We start from the raw sequence: 18230 nt of genomic DNA, 5'->3' as shown, positions 1-18230 counted from the left end.
ACAGGTCAAATCAGGATTCTTTTCAAGAAACCACAGGCATGTGCTAAGGAGACTGAAGACTTCCCACATCTAAGGCTTCACTGGGGGGCTGTAGCTGAAGTCTCGCCAAGCGAGGCATGCCCTAGCAAAGCCCAATCCACAAGTGAAGTCGGTGCAATCAAAGACTGCAATTACAGCTCCCTGGCTGTGGTTAGGCTTCAAAGAAAGTGCTGCAAGTCACATTTTACATATGTGAAGTCTTGAGCTCGAGCCACAATAGGAGGCACTGTCTGTGCCATTTGCAGTGTACATCTGACTGCAGGAGGAAAGGAAAAAAAAAACACCTCGAGTAAGAAACAGAAATAAAGTTCAACAATAACTCAGTGTAAAAAGAAGAGCCTTACTACTGAAGCGATGAAACTATTTCAGGAATCACTACAGTAAATCTAAAGCCTCCTAACAAGCCGGGGCTCAGTGGCAGACGGCAAGAGCATCAGAGGGGAATCGGAAGTCCTCCCCATGCTTGGGAATGAGACAGTTGAAGGGTGGGCCTGTAAGGGCCTTTTGCTCCTCCTCTAGTCTCTAACTCATCTGCAGTTTGCTAGAACAAGGGAGAGGATTATGCAGCTTCATCGAGGTCATGCTAATCAGAATAGGTTATGGAAGAAAGTCAAGAGTGTCTGGGTCAGGACAGGAGTAAGTACAGAGTAAAAGAGACAGCTAATCCTTCACAGAAAGCAAGAGAAAGTAAAAAGTTAAGCCAAGTGGTTTTTTTAATATACCATTCCCCACCACAGGTTGTTTTTATACAGTTGTAAGAAGAGACAAGATGACATATAACAGCAGTTATATGTATTTAAAAAAAAAAAAAAAAAAAAGTAACGTCTCCAAACCTGGCTTTTAATCCAGTACTTCAAACAACATGGCAAACTCAGGGACCCAGCAGATGAAACTGCCATTTTCTTTTGAAGTCCAAAATGAACATGTTCGAGTTACTGCCAGGATTTATCCAATACTCCAGAAACTTGGGTATGCAAAACCAGGTGGTTATTTATCAGAAAAGTTCACACTGTTTGTGAAGCCCCTTTGTATTTTCTTTAACAGCAGAGCTGGAGAGAGTTTCAGGCGCACGCAGATAGATGCCAGCGCTGCAGTCTGCTCCTCTTCCTGCCCAGCTGTGCCATGGTTAGTGGGGTTAGCCTAAACCAGATCCTTGAAATGTTCTGGGCAAACAAAAACAAACACTCTGCAACCTTTGTTGTTTCTAAACAAAAAAACCACCTCCCAACAAAACCCCAGTCATTTTAGTAATCCAATTTGCTGCAGGGTCCCACAAGCTGTTGCAGCACATGGATGGAGGGACCTACGGGAGACAGGAAAAAGCCCTCTCTGCAAGAGCTGGATACCAGCAGGCAGCAAAGGAAACCTTTTAAGCTGCCTTTGTTGCCAAAGAAATTACATAAAATTGTACCCTAAAACCATAACAGATACTGCCTTGTTGAAGCTATGTCAGTGGTAATTTTTTCTTGATTTTTTTTCTCCCCTTGCTACTGTTAGCCTCAGCCCATTGCTAGTAAACTGTGAACCGAGTCTCCAGTAAAAAATTATCCACTGGTGTTTTAGATGCCCTGAAATAGCTACCCCTGAAAATACCTCTCCACTGACTACAGGTAGAGTCTGGAGTCCTAATTTCTGTCCTCTTAGTATGGCCTAAATTAACCTTAGTTAGGTTAGTTTAGAGACAGCAAGAATACCTCCTCCCACCATGAGTCAGAGACTTCTTCCAGAGCATGGGAAACGCCCAGGTATTTTAGGGCACCCACTTTCTGCAGCTGAAGTTGGTGATGCCAAAGCAGGCGTGGCTCTTATCAAAGGCCCCCAGCGTGGGCAGCATGAAGCTAGAAGCTCTATCACTGTGCTACAATCTCTAAAATGATCCTACCTAAATGAGACCAACGACGTGTTTTTCCTGTTGGGGGTGGGAGGGGAGAAAGGTTCCATGTTTATAATAAAAAACAGATTACCTCTAGACAGCCGTCTCTAGTGGCTTCTTAAAGAAGAATAATATAACAAAGGATCTGCAAGGGAGGAAGAAATAGGCTTGTCCCCTTTTTGTATCTTTATGACATATAATAAATATTCAGAAGACTATTTTTTTAATTATTTATTTTATAGACTGAAAGCTGTGAAGAAAGATGCATCTGTTCTGAAGCAGCAATCTCAGTGCCCCTAGTTTCCACCTGCTGTAACATAAAAGACATGAGGTACTGGTGAAACAGTGAGTGAAAATTCTTTCAAAAGAAAGAAATAACATAGGTAGTTTCCTTTGTATATCATCTTTTCTGCCACAATTAAACATAGGCTAGACTTTATACTGTACTTTGAAAGACAATCTCAACATTTAAATCTTCTAGCACATGAAATAATTTAAATAGTTGCTTTCATGCAACCAAAGGTAAGTCAGATGTAACCTGAATACCTTCCTGAGCTTCATCAACATTTCTCCACAGAGCAACACTACCCGTGTAAGACAGCAGTACACAGAAACCACTACAGAACTCAGAACACATCAGTTTCACTTTGATACAGTTAAGTCACCTCAGCAGAAAATCTCTACTGGTCCAAAATACACAAGCCTCCTGTTGTGTGTCTCAAAAGACACACACATGGGAAGAAACCCAACTATTCATCAAAATGTAGTCTTACCTAGTGTCAAAGCAAATGCACACACCATAGAACTAATTATATATAGTTATTTTGGCAAGAACATTTTAACCTCGTGCAATTTCAGGTATCCTGGAGATGAAGGATAGAGGGCTCTCAAGACTCCTGAATTTAATTCTGATGCAACTTAATATTCATGAGGAAGCATATGTCTTACTTTTGCAAGGAGGAAGCAACTTCTGAAATAAGGTCTCTCTGCTTAGTTAAGTGTCCTTAGTTCTCTTACCTCCTGATGCCCATGGCAAGAACACTAATTCAGAGAGAGGGTCACCAGTACCATTTCCCCCATTGCATCTAACTCTGCACACACACTACACCCCAATGAGACCTTCACTGCACAGATGCTTCCAACACTTGCTCCCACCACTGGAAGAATGGCAGAAAGCTAGTGTCCTGAAAGGTCAGACTAAAACACATACTGTCTAACTGGTTGCCAGTCTCACATTTGACTGGCTAGGCAGTGGTGCTTCAGCTGGTCCTGCTGTGAGCTTCCTTCCTTGTACAGCTTTCCAACCTGACACTCTCAAAATTGTTTATATGGTACAAGCTTTAAAAGTGGGTAAAGGATCAGAGACTTTAAGACTTTTTATGCAAGCCACCTTTTAAGTAGAGAATTAGGAACTGACTGGTATGAGAAGGTTGGCTCTATTAGCAGTGACTTTCGCAACATGAAATTTAGGCTTCTGGGGTTTGTTTTGTTGTTTTGGGTTTTGTCGTCTTCAGGATGGCTGGTTTTGCATTCATGTATATCAGAAGACCTCTTCAATCATAATCTCTAAAAGTCAGAGGCAGACAGAAACAAAATTCAGTGCTAGAGTTTGCTAAACTTTGACAGAATTGCACTTGAATTCAATTCTGTTGAAACTGGAGGACAGATTTCACCCAAGCTTAGTCTCCAGAAACAAATGGGAAAGACTTTGACAGTGTCATAACAACTTGCTTTCTAGCTGTTCAGGAATACAGTATCAATTTCTCATTTTGAGATTTTTCATATAAACACACTAAAGAATGAAAATGCAATACAGACCTGAGATGAACACTAAAATGCTGAAGTTTTCTTCCAATTGGGAATGAAACCCCGTTTCAAAATCCTACGTTTTATTTACGAAACAGTTTGTTTCTACAGAGTTTTTCTCGTGATCTTAGAATTCTCAATCTGGTGGCGACTTAACTAAATCCACTAAAATATGCTGTTTTCATCCAGAGAAGAATGGTGCACCAGTCGTCAACTCCCTGTCCCCACCCTATCCCACAGGAAGAGTTAGAACAACAGTTGTCCCACTGTTCCTTCATTCTAGCCCAAGCCACCAACTGCTAACACCTCAGAAGTGAAACGATATGGGGGATTTCTTAATCACTTGTAGATGCGGCTGAGTTCAAATTTCATTAGGCATCTTTAACTTCAAGCAGCATCTGCAACTTGAGCATCTCTGACATAATAAAACAGGTTCTAGATAGTCACCTGCTGAATTACCTACTTTTGCCCTTTGTCAGTGTCAGCTTAAAACATGAAATGCTGAAAGTCAGCTTCATAGCTGACTGCGCTGCACCCACTGATTGCAAAAACTAACATTTTGTAAATGCTTACAAAATTTTCTTGTTTCCTTAATCCCGTATCTATGCTGACTGTCTAGTTGAAAGTTTTCTGCTGGTTTTTTATTTAGAAAAACCTATGCTGGGCCCCTACCCTGACTTACCCTTATCCCTCACATAGTCTCTGATTGCACCCAAAATAGCTTTTATACCCTTCCTTCCTTAGCTCCTGCACTTCACAAGGCTCCTCCGCCAGGCTGGTAAAGGCGGTTTGGGGATCTCGGTGTGCTCTGCTGCCTCTCTCCCAGCAGGTGTCAGTGCCCTTCTGTACCTGCCACCTGAGCAGGAGGCGGCTTCTCTTCAGGTTTGCTCTTTTGACGTTTCTCTTGATGTCAGAGAGTCTGAAAGAGAGGAGGTTTTCTATCTTTCACCCCGGCAAGATCAATGTCAGGTCAGGATTAAGTTGCAGGAGGGGATCTGTCTGAGGACTAGACCCCTTGTCTCTGGAAATTTCTATTCCTATCCAACATAGGCTGAAGTTAACCAAAGTATTCAATAATACCAATGTTTCGATCCAGTAAATTCTCTTCTGCTCATTCTGTCCCTCTTGCCTACACTGAAAGCCCCCATTCATAGGCAAAACAGGGAATAGGGAAACATGGGTCACACGGGAAAAAATTTCTAAAGCAAATCAGGACATGTCTCTGCACCACCATCACCACACAAATTCTCACACACACTAACTGCTGTGCAAATCCTCCAGGCTCTGTTTAAAGATTCTGAACAACCAGGGATATGAAAAGGGGTGCAACGTTTGTTTCATTTTCAACTACTCCAGCAGCAATTTCAAGAGCACTGGGCAAGCCAGGTTAGAAAACATGTGCCTCAGAAAGCAAAGTACTAAATCTTCTTTGCATCTCTGGGATGCTGGCCAGAAACCCATGGTCAACCATGACCGCAGTCATCAGACAGTTCTTTTCCACAGTATTCTGGCTTGTAGATGGGTCCAACTTTACAGTCTGCTTTTACAACCTCATTCCGTTTTATTTCTAAGTAATAAGGAAAAGATAACCCAGTCATAGACTGTTTGTTACAACACTATCCAAAAATCACTTCTGCACTGAAATTTGGCTCTAATTTCCATGTAGGAAGTTTGAAAGGTTACAGACAATTCATTGTTTAAAGTTAAACAGTCTTATTCTGATCCTTTTAAGTGCTTCTGATTGTAAATCAGTACTAGTCAAGTTTTCTCATTTTTGAAAGCTTTGCTAATCTAAATGCTAATTGTCATGGAATTTTACAAGCCACAAATACACTCTCACAGGTTTTCAAATGTCTATTAAGCTTCTCTGCCACTTTTTTTTAGCCCTTGAAGATATGCCAAAACACAATGCTAAATTATGTAGCTTGAGAGGACTTCCCAAATGCATCCTGCCATATGTCAAATGATGTGCCTTTTACAATTACCGTACACAGCAAGTCATAAGAAGTTAACTATTTCCACATTGTGGAACAATCAGGACGAATTTTCCTTAGTACCTTTCTATTTCCTCATTGATTTAAAAATAGTCATGAGATGCTAAAAATCAGCCTTTTTTTCTTCCAAAAGTCAGATCAGATAGGAAATCAGGAATCTCCACTTCTGCCACAGAATTGCTCCCATTTACAAGTCCTCTAGAAGGCTGTGCTTAAAGTAACAAGAAAACACCCACTTTTCTGAAAGGTGCTCAACAGATGATCTCTACGCTGGTTTTCATCTTAACTTTCCTCACTTCCCCTCCCTTCCTGGCCTCTCCCAAACTCACTTTCAGCATTATCAGGTCTTATGCCACTATCAGTTGATTTAAAAAGGAGAGAATAAGTAGGAGTTATTTCTTCAAAAGTTATTTCGAACATTGAGTTGGGCCATGTCAACTAAAACGAAAATCCTGCTTAGGGGCAACTCCACAACTCTTAAAGAATGTCAACATGCTTTGGAGTACCCAGGATAATTTAGCAAAGTGGAATACCAGGTCACAGTATTCCTAAAGCGCTCTAATATTAGTGTTTTACAAATTGGCCATTCAGCAGGCTGGAGGAGATCGCAGAACTTGGCTAAATCCTATGCAGTGAAGCATTAAGAAGCATGCTGCTGTGTGCAACTCTGTGAAGAGAAGCAACTTAACGCTGCCACCTTGACTTCACTGCTCAAATGATGTCCTAGCCAAAATGCACGTTAGAGGTCCACCTTAAAAATCAAGTTATGTGCTGAAGTGTTCATGGACACAAAAAAAAACACACCCAAAACTTTCACAGTATCTTAAATCGTTTCTGTTTGCGAGTCTCTTCCGTTACTTTCCTCTGAACATCCCACCATACAACCCTCCCACCATTTCATCCTTCTCACTTACATCACCGTAATTACAGCCCTGGCTGATCTCCTTTGTGCTGATCTCGAGATTCTTTCTTTGGTCTTGCCACCTACTCATTTCTGATTCTTCTCAGATAACAGAACGCTTGTCTCCTTCCCAGACCTCCCACCCTCTTTCCCCCTCTTCCTTGCACCATCCACACGAGTAAGAAAGCTAGTGTTTTCCTGTCTTCAAGAGCTCTCTGCGGCAGTCACGGAGAGGCATTCCCAAACTTATTATCTTCATCCAGTAAAGACTACAACAGCTCTGCTGTGGGGCTGGTAAGATATTATGCTTGTGGGCAAAACATTCTTTGGATTAGGCTTGTAAAGGGCAAGAGTCTCAACCTTCAGAAGTTTACTTTGAAGTCTGGATGATTCAGGTTCCCTAAATCATTCTGTGCATTTACTTCCAGCTAGAGCACATCTGTACAACTCCAGTGGCGAGCATTCACTTGGCACGCAACATTTAGTGAGGCTGCCTACATGCGCATATATGGAGTCAACAGCACACTCCACCTTCAGTGGAAGAAGGTACCTACTGTTCTCATACTCTGTGTTAGAAATTGCACAAGGACAGAGAGACAGGTATTACCAACAGTTTCCACACTGTCATGGAGCTGATGGGGAAGGGAGGAAGGGGTGTAGAGGTAAAAGGGAAAGAGAAACCCCACATACCCAGAACATTCATCCTCTTCTATTTCACCTCATCCTCTACGGAAAATGCAAACAGAGAAACTCCAACAAAAGTAGTTCAGTGTAGGCAAGGCAGTCATCCTTAGATTGTAATGCATCCAAGAAACAAATATCCCCCAATTTTTAACTGTCACTTGAACCTTAGTTGTATTCAGATCCCAGTCAAGTGCTCTGCATCAATTCAGATAAAATTATGTGTGTTTTGCTTATTGGTACTGTGTTAACATCAAAGGGAAAAATACAGCAGTCATGGACATGGGCAACTAAGCTGAAATATCAATTATAAAACTCAAGGTTAAAGCACTTGCTTTTTTTTAATAAAAAAAAAATAGGTATAATACTTATGGCGGTCACTGTAACTAACAATACTTTACAGCTACATTTGTTGTGTAGGCTACAGAACCCAAATGCTGCAATCCACATCTAAAATCAGCATGACTCAGGCATATTGCAAAGGGCAAGACTGTCTGCATGCTTGAAAAACTTTTGCTTAGCAGGAACAAAAAGAGAGCACTTATTTTGCCTTTTCACTTTACTTCAGCTTAAAAAAAACCACCAACACCCAAAGTCTTAAACCCGACCAAGTTTAGACTAACCAGGATAATGGCATAACTACAGAAGAGGCTTGAATCATGTTGACTGACTACTCCAAGTGCCAAGGGGATCATGTGGCCAAATAAGGCAGAGGGAGAGGCGATAAAGAGCCCATTTCTGTTGCAATGCACAGATGAGTTAAGAAAGCGTTATTTTTTTAGACAGTGTTGAAGTAACTATTATGTCAAATGAATGCCACTCCTACAAGAAAACATATCACACTGAGAGGAAGAGAAGGACCAGCCTTCCAACATGAACACTGAAAAATGAGGATCTCATTGTGGCACCGTGTGCACTCACAGGCAGACTAGATAGTGTTGTTATTGGATATGTGTAACCACTAGTCAGTCCACCTTCTGTGCAGATGATATGATATGAAGAGAGAAAACACACGCTGGAAATACAACAACAAAAAAACCCAACGTGCAGCACACATTTAATACCACTGTACCATCAAGGGAGAAATTCTTGATATAACTGAAACATCGTCCCATTTTCTTAGCAGATGTTTTGTTAGTATACAGGTGAATAAATTTTTAAAAAGTGTACCCAGCCAGCATCTTGTAGATGTCAGCACATAAAATGTACTCTGAAGCCAGGGTCTAACCTGCTCTTATAGACTGTGACAGTCTGCTGGCTAGGAGGGTTTGCACTGCTTAATAAACCCATCCCTGTGCTTCACAGGCAGACTTGCAGCGAGTCAGTGAGGTATGGTCAGTTTGAAAATATTAAGGTTAAGAAGTGAAATGGTGAACACCTAATGGATAGCCGGTATAAAAACCATCAATAGTCAAAGTAACATTAGCTTTGGGATATGATACTTCTGCAATTTTTGCTAAATTCTTATTATTGCATAAAATTGATAAGAAAGCTTATTTTACAATTCAGTTTTATCATCAGGAAAGCTTTAGAGATGTTCTTACCATGCTTCAGATGTAGGCAGCTGTCATTCTGGGGCCTGTACCTGTAGAAGATTGTTTTCCTTTAACAAATTTCTGTTACAGCGTTTTTGCACATTCCAAATATTCCTACAGTATTACATGGATTTTTTGGTGTGTTTTTGGTTTTGTTGTTTGGTGTTTTTATGGTTCTTATACCAGCCATTTTTGTTGGGGAAAACAGGGTGTTTCTTTGTATATATTTTACAGGCAAAGAGGAGACCTCACTGATGCTTTTAGCCAACCTACTAGACAGCTGTTAGTGTACACAGAAATGTAAAATACAGGGATAAAATACACAGTGGCTACAAAAAGGTCAGTGTAAAGTTTCCAGTGTCCAATAATCCCACACAGTATTTGATTCATAGTTAAGTGTAAGGATGATACATCAATTCAGGAGAAAAGCAAAGTAAAGCAGGACAGTGATTGTAGCAATGCGTAAGTTCAGCCAAAGATGTTGATGCAGTCAGGACTGCTGTACAGAAAGGCGTAAGGGAAAGGAGACATGTATCGTGTGCATTTTCACAAGCTTGCATTCAAAGTGAAGTATCTTAAAACATCTAACAGAAGCAAGTATTAGAGAAAAGCATGTAAAAATTAAATAGCGCAAGCCCTGGTTTCTAAAATATACGTGAGGTGAATGGTAGGTAAGAGTTGGTCACAGCTTACCTGATGCTGATTCCTGCAACTTTTCTCTCTTCCTCTTCTTTTTCTTCCCCTAGAAAATAGGCAATTTTACCATACCATGACACACACAGAACTCTTTTAGTCACTCCCCCACCTCACAGCATAGGAATGAAAACCATCTGGACACTGAAAAAGTGGTTAGTAAAAAAAAACCCCAACAATTGTTTTTGTGGTAGCTAGAACCTTTTCTAACCCACTTCCAACTGTTTCAATGGCAACAAGGTTTGCTCTCAGCATCTATAGAGAAATATGCACATGAGTAATACTCATTTTTATATCCACATGGAATTACAATTTCTGGCAGTTTTTCAACTAACGCTGGCAGCTGCAACCATCTAAAAGACTTCTCACACTTAATAATCTGATGACACATATGTTGATATCATAATTTATGGCTCTTACAAGAACTCTTCACACATTCAGATACTTACACTGTCATACACGGCAACAGCAGACAGGGTGTTGAAAGTACCTAGGACAACCATGGCTTGTCCCCAGGGTGCAAACCAGCCAACTAAAACTGTTCTAATAACGCTTGAACCTTTACAAAAGCCAAGTCTCATATGGCTGTAGCAGGAGAACATGCTGTGCCATAATCAAATAGCAGACTGCTGTACAGTGGAGCACCCTTAACGTTACCGAGGTGCAGGACAAAAAAGGCTATCAGGCAGCTGTCTTTCTTGGACACCACGCTGGCACCAGCGTGCTGGCGCAGGCCCATCGTGCCAAGCCATACACTCGGCCCTCTCCCGCACCCCCATCTATGGAAAAGGCCAGTGCTCCCAGTTTGCACAGTCTTTCAGGAAACAAAAGGACAGTTTAGACCCACAATTTTAAACCTTAATCATCTTGCATTGCCCTAATTACAACTTTGGTATTCTCTTTATTGACCTGCACTGTCAGTCAAAGCTTTTTGTTTTGTTTTTTTTTTTTAAAAAAGTCATATCCATTTATATTTTAAAGAAGCCTTCAAGCAGCCAGGACAGGCTCGAACAGATGAGCAATGGTAAACCTTGGTGCAGTTGCTCTAAGCAGGACTGCAGCCCACTGTCCATCCTTCTGCCCCCACAGCCAGAGGTTACCTCACTCAGGACAGCTGGCAGCTGCCAACGCATGTCCCTGTGCAGACCGTGTCATGCCTAGGGACCACAGACTGGAAGGGCTGAGGTGGCGGGACATGTCTTTCTGTGATGGGATGGACAGCAGGTGATGGGAAAAACCACCTCAAACCGCTGCAAGCGAGGGCCCCAGACACTGGCTACAGTGAAGCCACAGCAGATGAATTCAAGCAGCCTCCAGTCTGCTCTGACAGCATGGGCTTGCCTGAGTCTTAAGCTAGTATCCGTATGTACCCTGAGGCTGGCAGCAGGGCTGGGCAATGCCCTGTGAGTGAGCTCCCAAAGGCGGGACTAAAACTACAGGTTGGAAAGCAGACTACAAGGGCTCTGGGAAATTCACAGCAATGTACTTTATCACTTAGGCACCAAGGCAATGCTTCTGTGTTAGTGCAGATGTTAACATGGAAAAATCATGCAAGCAAAATTATGTTTTATCCTCTATGGCAGGCTGACTTCGAGTGCTAAAACATACTGAAAGCTGATCTGAGATCCATCTATGAAATACCAGAAGTGGAGGAACAGAAGGAAAAGGCTGGGCTGAAAACTACTTGTCAGCATTCCTAAATGAGGTAGTTTCTGCTAACTCCAGCACACCACGTTATGAAAACACCATGCTTCTCATGCCTATCAAACAACTTCAGGACTACTACTGTGCTTACAAAACGGCACAGATGTCAGCAAGACCAAGGCATTTGCTTCAGAGATGATCACGTAATTTCTGTGTCAATGTCTTCTATACCAAAGACCTCCCTAAGAGGCTCTAGTTTACAATGAAAATTTTGGTTAAGCTTAACAGTAGCTGTGCTGAATTGCAAGCATCAGTACTTCTCCCGTTTCTGTTAACACTGTATTTAGGTGCCTCATACTCTTTAATGTCCACATAATACAGATGGAAAACTGAGCCAGATATAGCATGTACACTTCTTATCACAGTAAATAATGTCAGAGCTGATGGGGGGGATGGAAAGGAGCCCAGATCTCAGGCTAGGATCAGTCACTCAGGATTGCAGCTTGCTACTTTCGTAACATAATGTATTGCTACGCTGACGGGTCATTGTAAACACAATAGTATAATTGTGCAGTGCAAGCTGTGCAACATGTTATTAACACTTGTTTGATATTTAATTGTAAAATAAGAGTAATTGTAAGAAAACTTTTTAGCTTCGAAATGCAAACAAATATAAGGCTTATGTTATATGTTTGTGCATCATCCCTGCATCCAGAAGTTTCCACAAGGTAAAAAGAAAAAAAAACAAAACAGGTTAGGCAGAGGAAGTTAATTTGAAAAGAGCCTTCAAGTGACCAACTTACATAGTTGTCTCTTGCAGACCAGCCTGGATAAAGCTGCATGTGTAGCTGCCTTTCTTTACGAGCTAGTTCATAATATTTCGCTTGTTCTTCACGGGAGAGAGCATGCCACTGCAAACAAAATAAACACAGCATTAGTCTAGGAAATAACTCATACCTAGGCATCAGATGACATGAGCAAGTGTTTTTGTGACTTCAAATCAGTCCTTCCCCACTCCAAAAATGAAATTCATTAGCAATTACAAGCACCCATGTTTATTAACCAACTTTCAGGCATTTGTTAGCTCTGCAGCTGCCAAGTGCCTTGAGCAAGACAAAAATCATTTACGAAAACAGGGCTCACCAAATAATGTGCTCACAGAACTACGCTCTCCCAACACTACTTAAACACTCACCTCCACCACCACCCCCAAAAATAAAACCCAACAACACTCCACCCTTTAGCTCCTGACAAAACAGAAAGGTTTTGTGCTGCTTTTAAAGGGCAGCAAGCTCCCCACCACAGAAGGGTTTGCTGTCTTAGTTTTAAGCAGCAGCTACACACAGGTTTTCAGTGCAAACACAGAGGGCTTTCTAGGCACCAGCAGGCTCCTGTTCCAAGATCAACCTCTAAGTATTGAGCTTCAAGGTACCTGCTTTCTGATTTCTTCTTATTATAACAGAAGAAAATGGCAACTGCCAAAAATTTCTAAGATACAGAAACCACAGAACTATAGTCTTACAAATTAATGAATTGACCTCTGTAGCCAAGTAAGGATAAACTTCCTGCTTTTATCTCCTTTAAAAAACAAACAAAAAAATCCCTCACAAGCTGCACATTTGAAAAGGTACCAGCTACATCAGTATCTAATAATTCTGGTCTTGTTGAAACACCTATCATACACCTGAACCAAAAAGAGTAAAGGCCTTTTGTTTAGAATCAAGTTCCACTGGTGCAGCATTAGATGCATCTTCTTGCTTGACTTTGACAACATGGAGGGTGAGGGGAGGAAGAGATGATATTAAGAAAAAAAAACCCCCAAAGATTAAACCATTAAGACACTCATGCAAGAATAATTTATTTTCAGAACTAGGATTTCAAATCAGATCATATTTGTACAATTTGTCATTTTGTAACACATCAGAAGATGTGAATTAAAGGGTTTGTCTGTCTTGGCAAGTTCGATGTGTTACTGAACAGCCTTTCAGCCTATTTGCAACTCTCAAAAGTCCACACATGCATTCCAAAACTGGAAGGGGTGAACATCAGAGAGCCCAGCACCACACAAAGCATCAGCTCTGGGAAACAGAGGTGGTTCCTGTTCCAGAGTGGCACAGAGTATAGCAAATAGTGACCAGGATGACTGGACGCAAAACATTCAATGACAATTAATCTCCAAGCAATTCTATTGGATAACTCATGCACTGTTTGTACCACAGTAAAAGTGGAATTTGAGATACTTTTATGGAGAACAGTAACTTGAAAAGAGGAGTCCAAGCTGTGGAGAAAGCAGGGAGTGGACCACTGAGGCTTGATTGATTACCAAAATGGAGATAAATAAGCCACTGCCCTCATTCAGGCTGAGAAAACAAGGCTGATGTACTAAGCAACTAAGAAGACTGATTACTGAGGGAGTGAGAATGAAAACATGATCCTAGAGATTCACATGAAAGAATGGAAAAGGCAAGCACCAAGATGTTCTTTAAGAGGAGGTAACAAGAACACCAGGGAAAAGGCAGAAGGCTGCAAGGTTGCTGCAAGAACAAGCACCAATGGATTTCTGCTCTGAGGTGGGGGTGGGATGTGGTGAGGGAAGTCTTCAGATTGTAGCAGAGGAGTAGTAGCAGTTAAGACTCCCCACTTAAAAGCACAGGGTTTTCAGAGAGTTGCAGTGTCTTTCAGTATTGACTTAGTTAGTGGTCAAGAAGAGAGGTTTCATTAATCAATGGGATTTGAAAAATCCCTACTCAAACTCAGATTGAAACAAAAGTTGTCCCTTTTTTCATTTCTGGGACAGTCGAAGTCAAAAGGGCATCTACCTCTGCAGCTTTCCCTTGAAAGAACGCTGACAGCGAACATGAAGTTTGTAATTGTGGGCTAGCCTGCAAACTTTTTTCAGAGCATGAAAAGAATAAAACCTGTCTACAATGCCACAGAAGCAAATGGCTCTCAGCGAGGCTCTGGGACATGTGCTGGGATCATCATACTCAACTGGTGAGTTTAGAGACATTCAAAACTTGACCGGACATGTCCCTGCTGTAACTGGACCTGCCCTGAGCAGGTGTTGGACTAAACAACCTCTAAAGGTCCCTCTCAACCTACATACATGTCTTTACAATTGGACCACATTATATTCACTTTTGAGTTCCATCTCCACTGGTGTCCAGTGTTCATCTTTGAATGATCCCCTCCTGCTCTGATGGGCATGAGCCTAAGGGAGGACCCAGAAGGTGATTTGAATGCTCCTTCCATGTGTGAATGAGGGTATTTTATGCCTGAGGTGCTGACGCCATGACATGAGTGGAACAGACACCAATTTGATGATGTTGCTAATGCTGAAAAAAGAAAATCAAGATACTGCTTTTATTTTTAGTTGCATGTTTTATCTTCTATAGCTAATTTGATAGTTGCACATTAGTTAGCACCTCAAGCAGAAAGTCAGCCATCACACCCAACTAAAGGGAAACATACACAAATTAGCAGCACACATGAGTATACACACACCCTCCCATACATACCCTTCTGCCAAGAATCTGGTTGATAGCTGCGCTTTCTTTCAGAGTACACTCTGCTACAACGTTCGCTCTCATTTCTTTCATGTACAACATGAAAGCATTCAGAGGTTTCTTAATATGAGGTCTTTTTGGCTCTTGTTCTTTTCTCTGTTCGTGCTGAGGCTTCCTAAAACGTGGTGGGGGAAAGGGAAAGGAGGGGAAAGAAAGCATCCATTTATTTTCAGACTAAAAAAACCCGAATGGAAAATTACCAACATGTGGTTACAGGAGCATTTAAGTAGTAAGAATGAGAATTTCATTGATCACGTCCCATCCACTTTTCATATCTTTTCAGAGAATTGACTTAATTTAATACTCAGGGAGGACGTCAGGTTGACATTCTCTAGCAAATAACATTTGATCAATCTGTGAATCCATTCCAAATTCATCAGTTGTCTCAATTTTCTTCTTGAAAGGCTATCCATAGTACCCTAGAAGACCACTGCTACAGGCAGGAGAATAGCTCCTCATTTGCTTCTTTCTTAGGCCTTTTGCTTTCAAGTACTAAGCAGTAAGGCTGCTTTTTACTAGTAAATTTTGCAGTTGAGAACTTTTCCAGCAGAGTTCATGAGTTCACACTCAAGCAACATTTACAGGTACATAGGTCCATGATTATGTCTGTATCAAGATAACTGTTGCTGATGATCGCTAGAAAGTGCTGCTCTGGAATGAAAAATGGATTCATGTCTCATTACTCTTCCCAAACAGCAGGCCACATCTCCTGTTTTAGTTATAGGAGAAGAATTAAAATTCGAAGAGGTCATGAAAGGCACTTTTTTTTTTTTTAACTCCCTTGACTGACTCTTCTTCAGGTGGAATTAGTTCTCAAACCTTTATAGATTAAGGGCTAGTGCAGAAAGGCAGACTCACACATGCATTAGCTCACTGTCGTTGTGCGGATGTTCTTGTTTTACTTGAGGTGTTACAATAGCTGGGTGAGGGATTCCAGTTGTGTGAGGGCCAGGAGGACCAGGAATCATGTGATGTGAAAACCTAAAAGAGAAAACAAAGGAAGATCTGTAAACCTGCTGAAGAGAGTCATCAAACATGTATGACAGCAATGGGATGAGAATGCAAACACTACGGAGCTTGCAATGGAAGACAATTCTTTAAGAGTGCATGAAAAATATTTGGCTAAGATTTGTGCATTGTAGCCTATTTATTCAAGAAAAACAATCAAACAAACAAATCAGTCAATATTTTGGTTGTAAAGAAGTTATTTTATTACCTTTCAGGCAAACAGTTTTAGCAATGCACACAAGAAACATTTAATGGTTGTACTGTTGCACTGACTAGCAATAAAAATACACATTTCTTAACCAAAAAACTGTATTTCCACACCAAGATATAAACATTCTTAAAATATCCACCACCAGCCAATGCAAAGGAGGGAACTGCCATGCAGAAACAAAATAAAAGAAGAGTCTTTTCAAGAAGTCCCTGATGGCTCCCTAAGGAATCTCTTTTCAAGATACTTAAGCTAAAATATTTTAACATCACTCCATCTAAACTCACTATCCTTCCCTTAAATGCTTAAAATAAATTTTAAAAATCCTGCATCCTGGAAGAAGAAAAAAAAAAAAAAAAAAGGAGAAAGACTTTTGTCCTAAATAAACCTTTCTTTCATTTGTACAAGAAGGAAAATGGACAAGAAAACTAAGGTACCACTAACTTAGTCATCCCACCCTACTAACCCAGGTCGTCCTCAAAGATAGCCAAGATGGATCTTGAAGGTGCTGAGCATTGCAAGCTCAAGTGCAGCAGAAAACCTGCACACTTTATTTTGAACTGGTGGCAGTAGCATTAACATCAAAAGTAAGCTCATGCTCCAAAGGTCTGCTAAATGAGTGCTGGTTAGGGAATCGCATCTAACCTCTCCTTTTTTCCATTCTCTAGTGCCCTTGCCCCTTTTCTTTGTGCTATCAAAATAAAGAAAACACAAAGCCCTGTAACCCAAATCAGGTTTTATTATGGAGAAAGAATGGATTTTCTTCCCACTCACCCTGACAGACACATGCTTATCATTCCCCTGTAACGAAGTGAAGGGACAGTGATAATCCAAAGGAGCCCACACAGAGGCAAGAGGACCCACTACTTAACAAATGGCCTGTCTTAAATCCCCGTGCAAGACAATGTGTCTTCTACAGATCACAAAAAAAGCCCCAAGAATGGTATATTGCAACCTTGTGTACACCAAGCACAGGATGCAGAAGCTGTCTTTAGAGTGCAAAAGCAGAGGAGAGGTCTGGAGTGTGTCATGGCCAAGTCTCAATTAGCATTGCTTGCTTGCACTTAGACATAAAGACACAGTGCCTGATTCACACACCAGTACAAATACACTGTGCTGGCATCCCTTGCCATTAGTGGCTTTGGGCTATGAAATACCTACTTGAGAGCAAGTTTCCACACGGAATGATACCTAAATGATTCAACACTAATTACCAACAACTTTGAAATTGAAACTAGAGAACACAGACTAGAGTGACAATCCACCTAGTTGCATACTTGCATGAGCAAAACCCAAGGATGCACACGATACGTTGCATCTAGAAATGAACTAACAACTCATTTCAGATGGAACAGATCAATTAATTATTGACAATTCACTGGTGCTCCTAATTGCAGTACTTCAGAGACTGCCAAGAAAATGCTGAATGAAGACCAGTGTGGGATCCAGGCAAACTGTATATACACAAATATGTTAAATAAAAATGTACGCATAAAGTTTTAGCTGACTGAAAAGCAAGCAAAGGCAGACCAAGATGCAAGCAGAAGAGCAACCTGCCCTCTAATGCCAGCAGTTACTCCCCAGTCAGTCATACACCTCCTACACCTACCTGGACATGGAAGGGTCGACTGAGAGTGAGGATGGATAGGGCTGCCTGAATCCACTCGAGATGGGATATACAGGCTGACCTTGCCTGAGGTCACAGAAGAAAGGAACCCATCAATCATACGATATGGTATTCAATAGTTACTCTAGAGTTACAAGCACTTGATGGGAAGTCAGTACTAGTCACAAATAAATGGTAATAGGTAAAAATTTCAAAAATTCTGCTGTATTCAAAGCTAACGAATACTTGAATGCTTTGGACTTTCTCCTTTGCTACTGAAAGAATCCCAACCTAGGTTTTCACTGGGGAGGAAAGCAAAACAACCAGCCTTCCTCTTCCAAAGCACACATGCATGGACACACACACACACACATGCACTCACATGCATGCATACTACCTCTACTTCTCTCTCACCTAGTTTCAAAAGCACAGGAATCAGATTTGGTTAACTAGCTCTTAGGAGAGAGGCATTTTATTCCAAATAGTTCTACTGTAGACCAGTGCAAGAACACCAAACTGAATTATCAAGCTAGAAAACCGTTTGAACAGTTTTACTAAGTCTTTGAAAACTTAGGACTCTCTCCATTTGCATCTTCTCTAGTGACGTAAAAATAGCCAGCTTTTCTAAGAAAGTATAAGGTTATTTGATAGGAAAACCCCACAACCACCTATAAGC

General features: G+C 41.1%; 1 protein-coding gene across 4 annotated transcripts in view; it reads right to left on the bottom strand.

Moving 5' to 3' along the window:
• Positions 1-18230, bottom strand: part of LEF1 (lymphoid enhancer binding factor 1) — a 68703-nt gene that overhangs the window by 3670 nt on the left and 46803 nt on the right. Inside the window, exons 6-11 of one of the 4 annotated variants that reach the window (XM_074905467.1) lie at positions 17558-17641; positions 15591-15713; positions 14685-14847; positions 11970-12077; positions 9523-9571; positions 8839-8879 (exon numbers count right to left, since the gene is read on the bottom strand). In XM_074905467.1, coding sequence (XP_074761568.1) covers positions 8845-8879; positions 9523-9571; positions 11970-12077; positions 14685-14847; positions 15591-15713; positions 17558-17641 — 562 coding nt within the window. In that variant the 3' untranslated portion in view covers positions 8839-8844. The remainder of the gene's footprint in view (positions 1-8838; positions 8880-9522; positions 9572-11969; positions 12078-14684; positions 14848-15590; positions 15714-17557; positions 17642-18230) is intronic. The other 3 variants (XM_074905466.1, XM_074905469.1, XM_074905468.1) reach the window with 3 other exon arrangements.

The sequence above is a fragment of the Athene noctua genome, chromosome 4 (genome assembly GCF_965140245.1).
Source record: "Athene noctua chromosome 4, bAthNoc1.hap1.1, whole genome shotgun sequence".
Lineage (NCBI taxonomy): Eukaryota > Metazoa > Chordata > Aves > Strigiformes > Strigidae > Athene > Athene noctua.
Note: the sequence above shows the minus strand (reverse complement) of the source record. Positions and strands in the feature narration are given on the sequence as shown.